The sequence below is a fragment of the Mytilus californianus genome, unplaced genomic scaffold, assembly GCF_021869535.1.
Source record: "Mytilus californianus isolate M0D057914Y unplaced genomic scaffold, xbMytCali1.0.p SCAF_1, whole genome shotgun sequence".
NCBI classification, from domain to species: Eukaryota; Metazoa; Mollusca; class Bivalvia; order Mytilida; family Mytilidae; genus Mytilus; species Mytilus californianus.
The window spans coordinates 19,221,455-19,236,143 of record NW_026262581.1 but is presented as its reverse complement, the minus strand read 5'-3'; the positions used below and the strand labels follow the sequence as shown (position 1 = coordinate 19,236,143).

General features: G+C 29.4%; 1 protein-coding gene across 1 annotated transcript in view; it reads left to right on the top strand.

Moving 5' to 3' along the window:
- The window catches only part of LOC127708442 (uncharacterized), a 65,250-nt gene that overhangs the window by 28,765 nt on the left and 21,796 nt on the right, over positions 1–14,689 (top strand). The window contains exon 2 of the mRNA XM_052213727.1: positions 10,811–10,877. Within this exon, the coding sequence (XP_052069687.1) occupies positions 10,811–10,877 (67 nt within the window). The remainder of the gene's footprint in view (positions 1–10,810; positions 10,878–14,689) is intronic.

Below are 14,689 nucleotides of genomic sequence, written 5' to 3'. Positions count from 1 at the left end.
AAGGATTGATTGAATACACAAATAATAGCAATATTGGATTATAATGACTAAAAAATTTTGTTCTCATCAATTAAGAGTGCCAGCCTGTCCTCTTTTTATTCAAAATATTGAATTGTAAACAAATTTCAGTACTTTATATACATCAGACTGACTCGAATAACAAAATTATTATTCCGCATCAACCAAAACTGACCATATTTGCACTTTATTATGAAAATCTTTATAGCCGCATAGTAAATGAGTTATATTTTCATGTAAGGATTGATTGAATACACAAATAATAGCAATATTGGATCGTTATGACTAAAAAAATTTGTTCTCATCAATTTAGAGTGCCAGTATTGTCCTCCTTTTATTCAAAATATTGAATTGTAGACATATTTCAGTAGTGTTCATACCTCAAACTGACTCGTATTACAAAATTATTTGTCCGCATCAACCAGAACTGACCATATTTGCACTTTATTATGTAAATCTTTATAGCCGCATAAGTAAATGAGTTATATTTTCATGTAAGGATGGATTGTATAATACAAATGATATTAATATTGGCCCATAATGACTAAAAAGTTTTGTTCGCATCAATTTAGAGTGCCAGCATGTCCTCTTTTTATTCAAAATATTGAATCGTAAACAAATTTCAGTAGTTTTTATACATCAGACTGACTGGAATAACAAACTGATTTGTCTGCATCAACCAAAACTGACCATATTTGCACTTTATAATGTAAATCTTTATAGCCGCATAAGTAAATGAGTTATATTTTCTTGTAAGGGTGGATTGTATAAAACAAATGAAAGCAATATTGGAACGTTATGACTAAAAAAATTTGTTCGCATCGATTAAGAGTGCTAGCATGTCCTCTTTTTATTCAAAATATTGAATCGTAAACAAATTTCAGTAGTTTTCATACCTCAAACTGACTCATATAACAAAATTATTTGTCTGCATCAACCAAAACTGACCATATTTGCACTTTATTATGAAAATCTTTATAGTCGCATAGTAAATGAGTTATATTTTCATGTAAGAATGGATTGTATAATACAAATGATATCAATATTGGCCCATAATGACTAAAAATTTTTGTTCGCATCAATTTAGAGTGCCAGCATGTCCTCTTTTATTCAAAATATTCAATCGTAAACAAATTTCAGTAGTTTTTATACATCAGACTGACTGGAATAACAAACAGATTTGTCCACATCAACCAAAACTGACAATATTTGCACTTTATTATGTAAATCTTTATAGCCGCATTGTAAATGAGTTATATTTTCATATAAGGATGGATTGTATAAAACAAATGATAGCAATATTGGAATGTTATGACTAAAAAAATTTGTTCACATCAATTAAGAGTGCTAGCATGTCCTCTTTTTATTCAAAATATTGAATCGTAAACAAATTTCAGTAGTTTTCATACCTCAAACTGATTCATATAACAAATTTATTTGTCTGCATCAACCAAAACTGACCATATTTGCACTTTATTACGAAAATCTTTATAGCCGCATAGTAAATGAGTTATATTTTCATGTAAGGATTGATTGAATACACAAATAATAGCAATATTGGATTATAATGACTAAAAAATTTTGTTCTCATCAATTTAGAGTGCCAGTATGTCCTCCTTTTATTCAAAATATTGAATTGTAAACATATTTCAGTAGTGTTCATACCTCAAACTGACTCGTATTACAAAATTATTTGTCCGCATCAACCAAAACTGACCATATTTGCACTTTATTATGTAAATCTTTATAGCCGCATAGTAAATGAGCTATATTTTCATGTAAGGATGGATTGAATACACAAATGCTAGCAATATTGGCACATAATGACTTAAAAAAAATGTTCGCATCAATTCAGAGTGCCACCATGTCCTCTTTTTATTCAAAATATTGAGTTGTAAACATATATATCAGAAGTTTTCATACATCAGACTGACTCGAATAACAAAATTATTTGTCTACATCAACCAACACTGACCATATTTGCACTTTATTATGTAAATCTTTATAGCCGCATTGTAAATGAGTTATATTTTCATGTAAGGATGGATTGTATAAAACAAATGATAGCAATATTGGAACGTTATGACTAAAAAAATTTGTTCGCATCAATTAAGAGTGCTAGCATGTCCTCTTTTTATTCAAAATATTGAATCGTAAACAAATTTCAGCAGTTTTCTTACCTCAAACTGACTCAAATAACAAAATTATTTGTCCGCATCAACCAAAACTGACCATATTTGCACTTTATTGTGAAAATATTTATAGCCGCATAGTAAATGAGTTATATTTTCATGTAAGGATTGATTGAATACACAAATAATAGCAATATTGGATTATAATGACTAAAAAATTTTGTTCTCATCAATTTAGAGTGCCAGTATATACTCCTTTTATTCACAATATTGAATTGTAAACATATTTCAGTAGTGTTCATACCTCAAACTGACTCGTATTACAAAATTATTTGTCCGCATCAACCAAAACTGACCATATTTGCACTTTATTATGTAAATCTTTATAGCCGCATAAGTAAATGAGTTATATTTTCATGTAAGGATGGATTGTTTAATACAAATGATATCAATATTGGCACATAATGACTAAAATTTTTTGTTCGCATCAATTAAGAGTGCCAGCATGTCCTCTTTTTATTCAAAATATTGAATCGTAAACAAATTTCAGTTGTTTTTATACATCATACTGACTCGAATAACAAACTGATTTGTTCGCATCAACCAAAACTGACCATATTTGCACTTTATTATGTAAATCTTTATAGCCGCATTGTAAATGAGTTATATTTTCATGTAAGGATGGATTGTATAAAACAAATGATAGCAATATTGGAACGTTATGACTAAAAAAATTTGTTCGCATCAATTAAGAGTGCTAGCATGTCCTCTTTTTATTCAAAATATTGAAACTTAACAAATTTCAGTAGTTTTCATACCTCAAACTGACTGATATAACAAAATTATTTGTCCGCATCAACCAAAACTGACCATATTTGCACTTTATTATGAAAATCTTTATAGCCGCATAGTAAATGAGTTATATTTTCATGTAAGGATTGATTGAATACACAAATAATAGCAATATTGGATTATAATGACTAAAAAATTTTGTTCTCATCAATTAAGAGTGCCAGCCTGTCCTCTTTTTATTCAAAATATTGAATTGTAAACAAATTTCAGTACTTTATATACATCAGACTGACTCGAATAACAAAATTATTATTCCGCATCAACCAAAACTGACCATATTTGCACTTTATTATGAAAATCTTTATAGCCGCATAGTAAATGAGTTATATTTTCATGTAAGGATTGATTGAATACACAAATAATAGCAATATTGGATCGTTATGACTAAAAAAATTTGTTCTCATCAATTTAGAGTGCCAGTATTGTCCTCCTTTTATTCAAAATATTGAATTGTAGACATATTTCAGTAGTGTTCATACCTCAAACTGACTCGTATTACAAAATTATTTGTCCGCATCAACCAGAACTGACCATATTTGCACTTTATTATGTAAATCTTTATAGCCGCATAAGTAAATGAGTTATATTTTCATGTAAGGATGGATTGTATAATACAAATGATATTAATATTGGCCCATAATGACTAAAAAGTTTTGTTCGCATCAATTTAGAGTGCCAGCATGTCCTCTTTTTATTCAAAATATTGAATCGTAAACAAATTTCAGTAGTTTTTATACATCAGACTGACTGGAATAACAAACTGATTTGTCTGCATCAACCAAAACTGACCATATTTGCACTTTATAATGTAAATCTTTATAGCCGCATAAGTAAATGAGTTATATTTTCTTGTAAGGGTGGATTGTATAAAACAAATGAAAGCAATATTGGAACGTTATGACTAAAAAAATTTGTTCGCATCAATTAAGAGTGCTAGCATGTCCTCTTTTTATTCAAAATATTGAATCGTAAACAAATTTCAGTAGTTTTCATACCTCAAACTGACTCATATAACAAAATTATTTGTCTGCATCAACCAAAACTGACCATATTTGCACTTTATTATGAAAATCTTTATAGTCGCATAGTAAATGAGTTATATTTTCATGTAAGGATTGATTGAATACACAAATAATAGCAATATTGGATTATAATGACTAAAAAATTTTGTTCTCATCAATTTAGAGTGCCAGTTTGTCCTCCTTTTATTCAAAATATTGAATTGTAAACATATTTCAGTAGTGTTCATACCTCAAACTGACTCGTATTACAAAATTATTTGTCCGCATCAACCAAAACTGACCATATTTGCACTTTATTATGTAAATCTTTATAGCCGCATAAGTAAATGAGTTATATTTTCATGTAAGGATGGATTGTATAATACAAATGATATCAATATTGGCACAAAATGACGAAAATTTTTGTTCGCATCAATTAAGAGTGCCAGCCTGTCCTCTTTTTTATTCAAAATATTGAATTGTAAAAAAATTTCAGTAGTTTTCATACATCAGACTGACTCTAATAACAAAATTATTTTTCCGCATCAACCAAAACTGACCATATTTGCACTTTATTATGTAAATCTTTATAGCCGCATAGAAAATGAGCTATATTTTCATGTAAGAATGGATTGAATACACAAATGATAGCAATATTGGCATATAATGACTAAAAAAAATGTTCGCATCAATTGAGAGTGCCAGCATGTCCTCTTTTAATTCAAAATATTGAGTTGTAAACAAATATCAGTAGTTTTCATACATCAGACTGACTCGAATAACAAAATTATTTGTCTACATCAACCAAAACTGACCATATTTGCACTTTATTATGTAAATCTTTATAGACTCATAGTAAATGAGTTATATTTTCATGTAAGGATGGATTGTATCATACAAATGATATCAATTGTGGCATATAATGACTAAAAAATTTTGTTTGCATCAATTAAGAGTGCTAGCATGTCCTCTTTTTATTCAAAATATTGAATCGTAAACAAATTTCAGTAGTTTTCATACATCAGACTGACTCAAATAACAAAATTATTTGTCCGCATCAACTAAAACTGACCATATTTGCACTTTATTATGTTATCTTTATAGCCTCATAGTATATGAGTTATATTTTCATGTAAGAATGGATTGTATAATACAAATGATATCAATATTGGCACATAATGACTAAAAAATTTTCTTCGCATCAATTTAGAGTGCCAGCATGTCCTCTTTTATTAAAAATATTGAATCGTAAACAAATTTCAGTAGTTTTTATACATCAGACTGACTGGAATAACAAACAGATTTGTCCACATCAACCAAAACTGACAATATTTGCACTTTATTATGTAAATCTTTATAGCCGCATTGTAAATGAGTTATATTTTCATATAAGGATGGATTGTATAAAACAAATGATAGCAATATTGGAATGTTATGACTAAAAAATTTTGTTCTCATCAATTTAGAGTGCCAGTATGTCCTCCTTTTATTCAAAATATTGAATTGTAAACAAATTTCAGTACTTTATATACATCAGACTGACTCGAATAACAAAATTATTATTCCGCATCAACCAAAACTGACCATATTTGCACTTTATTATGAAAATCTTTATAGCCGCATAGTAAATGAGTTATATTTTCATGTAAGGATTGATTGAATACACAAATAATAGCAATATTGGATCGTTATGACTAAAAAAATTTGTTCTCATCAATTTAGAGTGCCAGTATTGTCCTCCTTTTATTCAAAATATTGAATTGTAGACATATTTCAGTAGTGTTCATACCTCAAACTGACTCGTATTACAAAATTATTTGTCCGCATCAACCAGAACTGACCATATTTGCACTTTATTATGTAAATCTTTATAGCCGCATAAGTAAATGAGTTATATTTTCATGTAAGGATGGATTGTATAATACAAATGATATTAATATTGGCCCATAATGACTAAAAAGTTTTGTTCGCATCAATTTAGAGTGCCAGCATGTCCTCTTTTTATTCAAAATATTGAATCGTAAACAAATTTCAGTAGTTTTTATACATCAGACTGACTGGAATAACAAACTGATTTGTCTGCATCAACCAAAACTGACCATATTTGCACTTTATAATGTAAATCTTTATAGCCGCATAAGTAAATGAGTTATATTTTCTTGTAAGGGTGGATTGTATAAAACAAATGAAAGCAATATTGGAACGTTATGACTAAAAAAATTTGTTCGCATCAATTAAGAGTGCTAGCATGTCCTCTTTTTATTCAAAATATTGAATCGTAAACAAATTTCAGTAGTTTTCATACCTCAAACTGACTCATATAACAAAATTATTTGTCTGCATCAACCAAAACTGACCATATTTGCACTTTATTATGAAAATCTTTATAGTCGCATAGTAAATGAGTTATATTTTCATGTAAGGATTGATTGAATACACAAATAATAGCAATATTGGATTATAATGACTAAAAAATTTTGTTCTCATCAATTTAGAGTGCCAGTTTGTCCTCCTTTTATTCAAAATATTGAATTGTAAACATATTTCAGTAGTGTTCATACCTCAAACTGACTCGTATTACAAAATTATTTGTCCGCATCAACCAAAACTGACCATATTTGCACTTTATTATGTAAATCTTTATAGCCGCATAAGTAAATGAGTTATATTTTCATGTAAGGATGGATTGTATAATACAAATGATATCAATATTGGCACAAAATGACTAAAATTTTTGTTCGCATCAATTAAGAGTGCCAGCCTGTCCTCTTTTTTATTCAAAATATTGAATTGTAAAAAAATTTCAGTAGTTTTCATACATCAGACTGACTCTAATAACAAAATTATTTTTCCGCATCAACCAAAACTGACCATATTTGCACTTTATTATGTAAATCTTTATAGCCGCATAGAAAATGAGCTATATTTTCATGTAAGAATGGATTGAATACACAAATGATAGCAATATTGGCATATAATGACTAAAAAAAATGTTCGCATCAATTGAGAGTGCCAGCATGTCCTCTTTTAATTCAAAATATTGAGTTGTAAACAAATATCAGTAGTTTTCATACATCAGACTGACTCGAATAACAAAATTATTTGTCTACATCAACCAAAACTGACCATATTTGCACTTTATTATGTAAATCTTTATAGACTCATAGTAAATGAGTTATATTTTCATGTAAGGATGGATTGTATCATACAAATGATATCAATTGTGGCATATAATGACTAAAAAATTTTGTTTGCATCAATTAAGAGTGCTAGCATGTCCTCTTTTTATTCAAAATATTGAATCGTAAACAAATTTCAGTAGTTTTCATACATCAGACTGACTCAAATAACAAAATTATTTGTCCGCATCAACTAAAACTGACCATATTTGCACTTTATTATGTTATCTTTATAGCCTCATAGTATATGAGTTATATTTTCATGTAAGAATGGATTGTATAATACAAATGATATCAATATTGGCACATAATGACTAAAAAATTTTCTTCGCATCAATTTAGAGTGCCAGCATGTCCTCTTTTATTAAAAATATTGAATCGTAAACAAATTTCAGTAGTTTTTATACATCAGACTGACTGGAATAACAAACAGATTTGTCCACATCAACCAAAACTGACAATATTTGCACTTTATTATGTAAATCTTTATAGCCGCATTGTAAATGAGTTATATTTTCATATAAGGATGGATTGTATAAAACAAATGATAGCAATATTGGAATGTTATGACTAAAAAATTTTGTTCTCATCAATTTAGAGTGCCAGTATGTCCTCCTTTTATTCAAAATATTGAATTGTAAACATATTTCAGTAGTGTTCATACCTCGAACTGACTCGTATTACAAAATTATTTGTCCGCATCAACCAAAACTGACCATATTTGCACTTTATTATGTAAATCTTTATAGCCGCATAGTAAATGAGCTATATTTTCATGTAAGGATGGATTGAATACACAAATGCTAGCAATATTGGCACATAATGACTTAAAAAAAATGTTCGCATCAATTCAGAGTGCCAGCATGTCCTCTTTTTATTCAAAATATTGAGTTGTAAACATATATCAGAAGTTTTCATACATCAGACTGACTCAAATAACAAAATTATTTGTCCGCATCAACCAAAACTGACCATATTTGCACTTTATTGTGAAAATCTTTATAGCCGCATAGTAAATGAGTTATATTTTCATGTAAGGATTGATTGAATACACAAATAATAGTAATATTGGATTATAATGACTAAAAAAATTTGTTCTCATCAATTTAGAGTGCCAGTATATACTCCTTTTATTCACAATATTGAATTGTAAACATATTTCAGTAGTGTTCATACCTCAAACTGACTCGTATTACAAAATTATTTGTCCGCATCAACCAAAACTGACCATATTTGCACTTTATTATGTAAATCTTTATAGCCGCATAAGTAAATGAGTTATATTTTCATGTAAGGATGGATTGTATAATACAAATGATATCAATATTGGCACAAAATGACTAAAATTTTTGTTCGCATCAATTAAGAGTGCCAGCCTGTCCTCTTTTTATTCAAAATATTGAGTTGTAAACAAATATCAGTAGTTTTCATACCTCAGACTGACTTGCATAACAAAATTATTTGTCCACATCAACCAAAACTGACCATATTTGTACTTTATTGTGTTAATCTTATAGTCACATAGTAAATCAGTAATATTTTTATGTCAGTAGTTCGTGATGGTTTATATTTTAAACAAAACTATTTAACAGCATCATTCAACACTCACATGACCGATTTATGTACACTGTACTTAATAATGAAAAGTATGAGTAGTTCTCTTCTTGGAATATAGTATACTGTTAAGAGAGGTTGGGTAGGAAGGGTCCTGGTCCCGAAATCCAGGGCTTAAATACACGAAATCCCGAGGTCCCGAATTTAAAGAAATTTAGATCCCGAAATTCGAAAAAAGAATTCCCGGATCTTGAAACGGTCAATCCCTAAATCATGAGCTTAAACACACCCGATCCCGGAGTCCCGATAACGGTCCAATCCCTCCTTTGTTAATATATTATGTAAGTTGATTGATTTGTTTGTAGCATAACGTCCAGTGGTAATATTTCATTCATGTTCAAATCGAGTATATTTTTCGGACGTCACAAATATCATTCATAATCGTTATGGATAAGTCTGTTTAAATTGAAGAGATGGTATAAATGTACATACTTATACAACACGTTATTAATATCCCTTGCAATACACTGTACAATTTCCGTTTGAACATTTGACAAAACAGAAGCTGAAATCATGTAAATCCATGTGAATTACGATTAAAAATAATGTATTAAATGCATCGAGTTAGGAATTCGAAGAAACAGTTAAAAATGGGGAACGAAGCAACGTAAACAATGATGTTTATATCCCATCATATACAAATATTTTCCCGATGTGTTGGATAACCTTTCTATCGGCCTCGATATTTGTACATGTAACTTTTGAAAATAAAATATAGAAAATCTGCTTATCAGTATAGTTATAGAAACTATTTTTTTAAAATTTAATAAAATTAATATTTCGAATTAAAATTAAGTGTTTTTGAATTGTTCTGGTTTGAAACACATATACGTAAAGTTTTGAGATAACAGTCGTTTTAATAAAATAAATGTTCAAATGAACACGAAGTTTATTTCTTAATTTACACGATCAGTTAACGCGAAAAGTAAACGCGCGTTTACTTCCAAGTGCACGTAAAAATACATTAATGAAATCTGTAGTAATCGCCCGTTTACTTTTAAGTGCACGTAAAAATAAATTTGTGAAATCTGAAGTAAACGCCCGTTTACTACTGACTAAACGGACACAGAGTGAACGCCCGTTTACTCGGATAGACATTAGAAATTTCCATTTTGACCGCGTTAACGTAATTATAGTAAACGCGCGTTTACTAGTAAACGCGAAAATTGAAGTTAACTAACGAAATATGTGCACGCGGCGTTAACTTGCGTTTACTTTATGTAATGCTTGGTCTGCACCCAACTGTATATATACAAAAAAGATATAATTTGAAACTGTACGTGACATATTGTCAACCAGAAGTCACTTATTATATGACCCGTATTTCACTAAAAAACTTTTGTTTCTGATTAGTATTAAAATAAACGTTCATAATTCACTGAAAGTGATTTTTTTTATAACCGACATTGATGAAAGTGCCGTTACGGTAGTAAACAAGAAGTTTCTACTTTTTACCTGTATTTTCTTAGCAACCAATATAAAAAATAAGGAGATGTGGTATGATTGTCAATGAGACAACTATCTATAAGAGTTCAGATGAAGTGGATGCAAGCAATTATAGGTAATCGTAAGGCCTTCAACAATGAGAAAAACCCATACTGTATAGTCGGCTATAAAAGCCTCCTACAAGAAAAATGGGAATCAATGCAAAAGAGAAAACTAACGGCTTTATTTATAACAAACCAATTTTCGAAAAAAAAAAAATTTGACAGACATGAACCAACACCAATTACTAAACTGCAGGCTCCGTCTCGGGACAATCACACAAAGAATGTGGTGGGGTTAAACAAATTTGTGAGCGCTCATCCTTAACTGGAACAGTGATGTAACAGAACAACATAAATACAAACCGTAAAAATTAGCAGCAATTGGCTAAACATAAAAGATCGGTACGAGGCACAACAACTTCAAAGTTTATTCAATGGTGAAACGATAGTCAATTGTTCCCTGAACTAGCTAGCTATTTCAATTATTTTCAAAAGTGATTATAATACCAAATGAAAATGCATTTCAGATGAGTTTAAAGCTAGAACTACTTTCAATTATCATTGAGACCGTCATTGTGACAGTAGCAGCGCAAAGTAAGTAATATTAAAAAAAAATATATGCACCATTACATATTGAAATGTATCTATCAGATGGTAGTACATGAACATGCATACGTCAAACTGATGATATGATGTCTTTCTCGCTTTGTCGGTATAATGGCTCCTGCAATCATGATCTGTCATCGAACACCAAGTAAAATGAACTAAAATATTTACAGCAGGTTTAGTTATTCGAGCTCACTTTCAATATCATTTGAAATTGTTAGCTAAAATTCTTTTATCTTTGTCTGTTTACGTAACTTTGTTTTTGTTTGTTTACTACTTTTATTGTTAAGTTACGTGTTTTGCGTTTAAACTGTTTTTTAATGACAGATCTTTAAACGTTACTGCCTACTAGTATTTAGACACAAGTTTAATAGACTTGGACGATATAGACCTTGACATATTGTATAAACTTTAACAATGTATATCATATTTGTTTTTCGTTATTCTTTTGTTTCTAACCCGGGGTTTTAATTATTTTACAATAATTATTGATATTTCAGGGCCTTTTATAATTCATTTTGCGGTATGGGTTTTACTCATTGTTGAAGCCGTGCTGTGAACTTATGTTGTCGATGACAACATCTACGTCAATTGGTCTGTGGTGGGGTGTTGTCGCAATGGCAATCATACCACATCTTTTTATACGCCCGTCAAAATGTAAACATGTCGCACCGTAACTTGAGAACAACTTGTCCAAATTTCATGAAACTTTACATAGTTGTTTCTTATGATTATCAAACGATCTGTATACTTTTTGGTGAAAATAAGATAAAAACTTTTTGAGTTACGGGACCTTGTAACTAAAAATGGGGTGTGTTTTTTCACATGTCGCGCCGTATCTCAAAAACAATTTATGATTATTGCTTAAAACTTTACAAACTTCTTAGTTATATTAATCTAAAGATCTGTATACTTTTTGGTGATGATTCAATTTTTTTTTATAGTTATTGAGTTTTTTAAAAAAAAAAGGGGGGGGGGGGTTTCACATATCGCGCCGTATCTCAGAAACTATTTATGATTTATGATAATACAAATGATATCAATATTGGCACATAATGACTAAAAAATTTTCTTCGCATCAATTTAGAGTGCCAGCATGTCCTCTTTTATTAAAAATATTGAATCGTAAACAAATTTCAGTAGTTTTTATACATCAGACTGACTGGAATAACAAACAGATTTGTCCACATCAACCAAAACTGACAATATTTGCACTTTATTATGTAAATCTTTATAGCCGCATTGTAAATGAGTTATATTTTCATATAAGGATGGATTGTATAAAACAAATGATAGCAATATTGGAATGTTATGACTAAAAAATTTTGTTCTCATCAATTTAGAGTGCCAGTATGTCCTCCTTTTATTCAAAATATTGAATTGTAAACAAATTTCAGTACTTTATATACATCAGACTGACTCGAATAACAAAATTATTATTCCGCATCAACCAAAACTGACCATATTTGCACTTTATTATGAAAATCTTTATAGCCGCATAGTAAATGAGTTATATTTTCATGTAAGGATTGATTGAATACACAAATAATAGCAATATTGGATCGTTATGACTAAAAAAATTTGTTCTCATCAATTTAGAGTGCCAGTATTGTCCTCCTTTTATTCAAAATATTGAATTGTAGACATATTTCAGTAGTGTTCATACCTCAAACTGACTCGTATTACAAAATTATTTGTCCGCATCAACCAGAACTGACCATATTTGCACTTTATTATGTAAATCTTTATAGCCGCATAAGTAAATGAGTTATATTTTCATGTAAGGATGGATTGTATAATACAAATGATATTAATATTGGCCCATAATGACTAAAAAGTTTTGTTCGCATCAATTTAGAGTGCCAGCATGTCCTCTTTTTATTCAAAATATTGAATCGTAAACAAATTTCAGTAGTTTTTATACATCAGACTGACTGGAATAACAAACTGATTTGTCTGCATCAACCAAAACTGACCATATTTGCACTTTATAATGTAAATCTTTATAGCCGCATAAGTAAATGAGTTATATTTTCTTGTAAGGGTGGATTGTATAAAACAAATGAAAGCAATATTGGAACGTTATGACTAAAAAAATTTGTTCGCATCAATTAAGAGTGCTAGCATGTCCTCTTTTTATTCAAAATATTGAATCGTAAACAAATTTCAGTAGTTTTCATACCTCAAACTGACTCATATAACAAAATTATTTGTCTGCATCAACCAAAACTGACCATATTTGCACTTTATTATGAAAATCTTTATAGTCGCATAGTAAATGAGTTATATTTTCATGTAAGGATTGATTGAATACACAAATAATAGCAATATTGGATTATAATGACTAAAAAATTTTGTTCTCATCAATTTAGAGTGCCAGTTTGTCCTCCTTTTATTCAAAATATTGAATTGTAAACATATTTCAGTAGTGTTCATACCTCAAACTGACTCGTATTACAAAATTATTTGTCCGCATCAACCAAAACTGACCATATTTGCACTTTATTATGTAAATCTTTATAGCCGCATAAGTAAATGAGTTATATTTTCATGTAAGGATGGATTGTATAATACAAATGATATCAATATTGGCACAAAATGACTAAAATTTTTGTTCGCATCAATTAAGAGTGCCAGCCTGTCCTCTTTTTTATTCAAAATATTGAATTGTAAAAAAATTTCAGTAGTTTTCATACATCAGACTGACTCTAATAACAAAATTATTTTTCCGCATCAACCAAAACTGACCATATTTGCACTTTATTATGTAAATCTTTATAGCCGCATAGAAAATGAGCTATATTTTCATGTAAGAATGGATTGAATACACAAATGATAGCAATATTGGCATATAATGACTAAAAAAAATGTTCGCATCAATTGAGAGTGCCAGCATGTCCTCTTTTAATTCAAAATATTGAGTTGTAAACAAATATCAGTAGTTTTCATACATCAGACTGACTCGAATAACAAAATTATTTGTCTACATCAACCAAAACTGACCATATTTGCACTTTATTATGTAAATCTTTATAGACTCATAGTAAATGAGTTATATTTTCATGTAAGGATGGATTGTATCATACAAATGATATCAATTGTGGCATATAATGACTAAAAAATTTTGTTTGCATCAATTAAGAGTGCTAGCATGTCCTCTTTTTATTCAAAATATTGAATCGTAAACAAATTTCAGTAGTTTTCATACATCAGACTGACTCAAATAACAAAATTATTTGTCCGCATCAACTAAAACTGACCATATTTGCACTTTATTATGTTATCTTTATAGCCTCATAGTATATGAGTTATATTTTCATGTAAGAATGGATTGTATAATACAAATGATATCAATATTGGCACATAATGACTAAAAAATTTTCTTCGCATCAATTTAGAGTGCCAGCATGTCCTCTTTTATTAAAAATATTGAATCGTAAACAAATTTCAGTAGTTTTTATACATCAGACTGACTGGAATAACAAACAGATTTGTCCACATCAACCAAAACTGACAATATTTGCACTTTATTATGTAAATCTTTATAGCCGCATTGTAAATGAGTTATATTTTCATATAAGGATGGATTGTATAAAACAAATGATAGCAATATTGGAATGTTATGACTAAAAAATTTTGTTCTCATCAATTTAGAGTGCCAGTATGTCCTCCTTTTATTCAAAATATTGAATTGTAAACATATTTCAGTAGTGTTCATACCTCGAACTGACTCGTATTACAAAATTATTTGTCCGCATCAACCAAAACTGACCATATTTGCACTTTATTATGTAAATCTT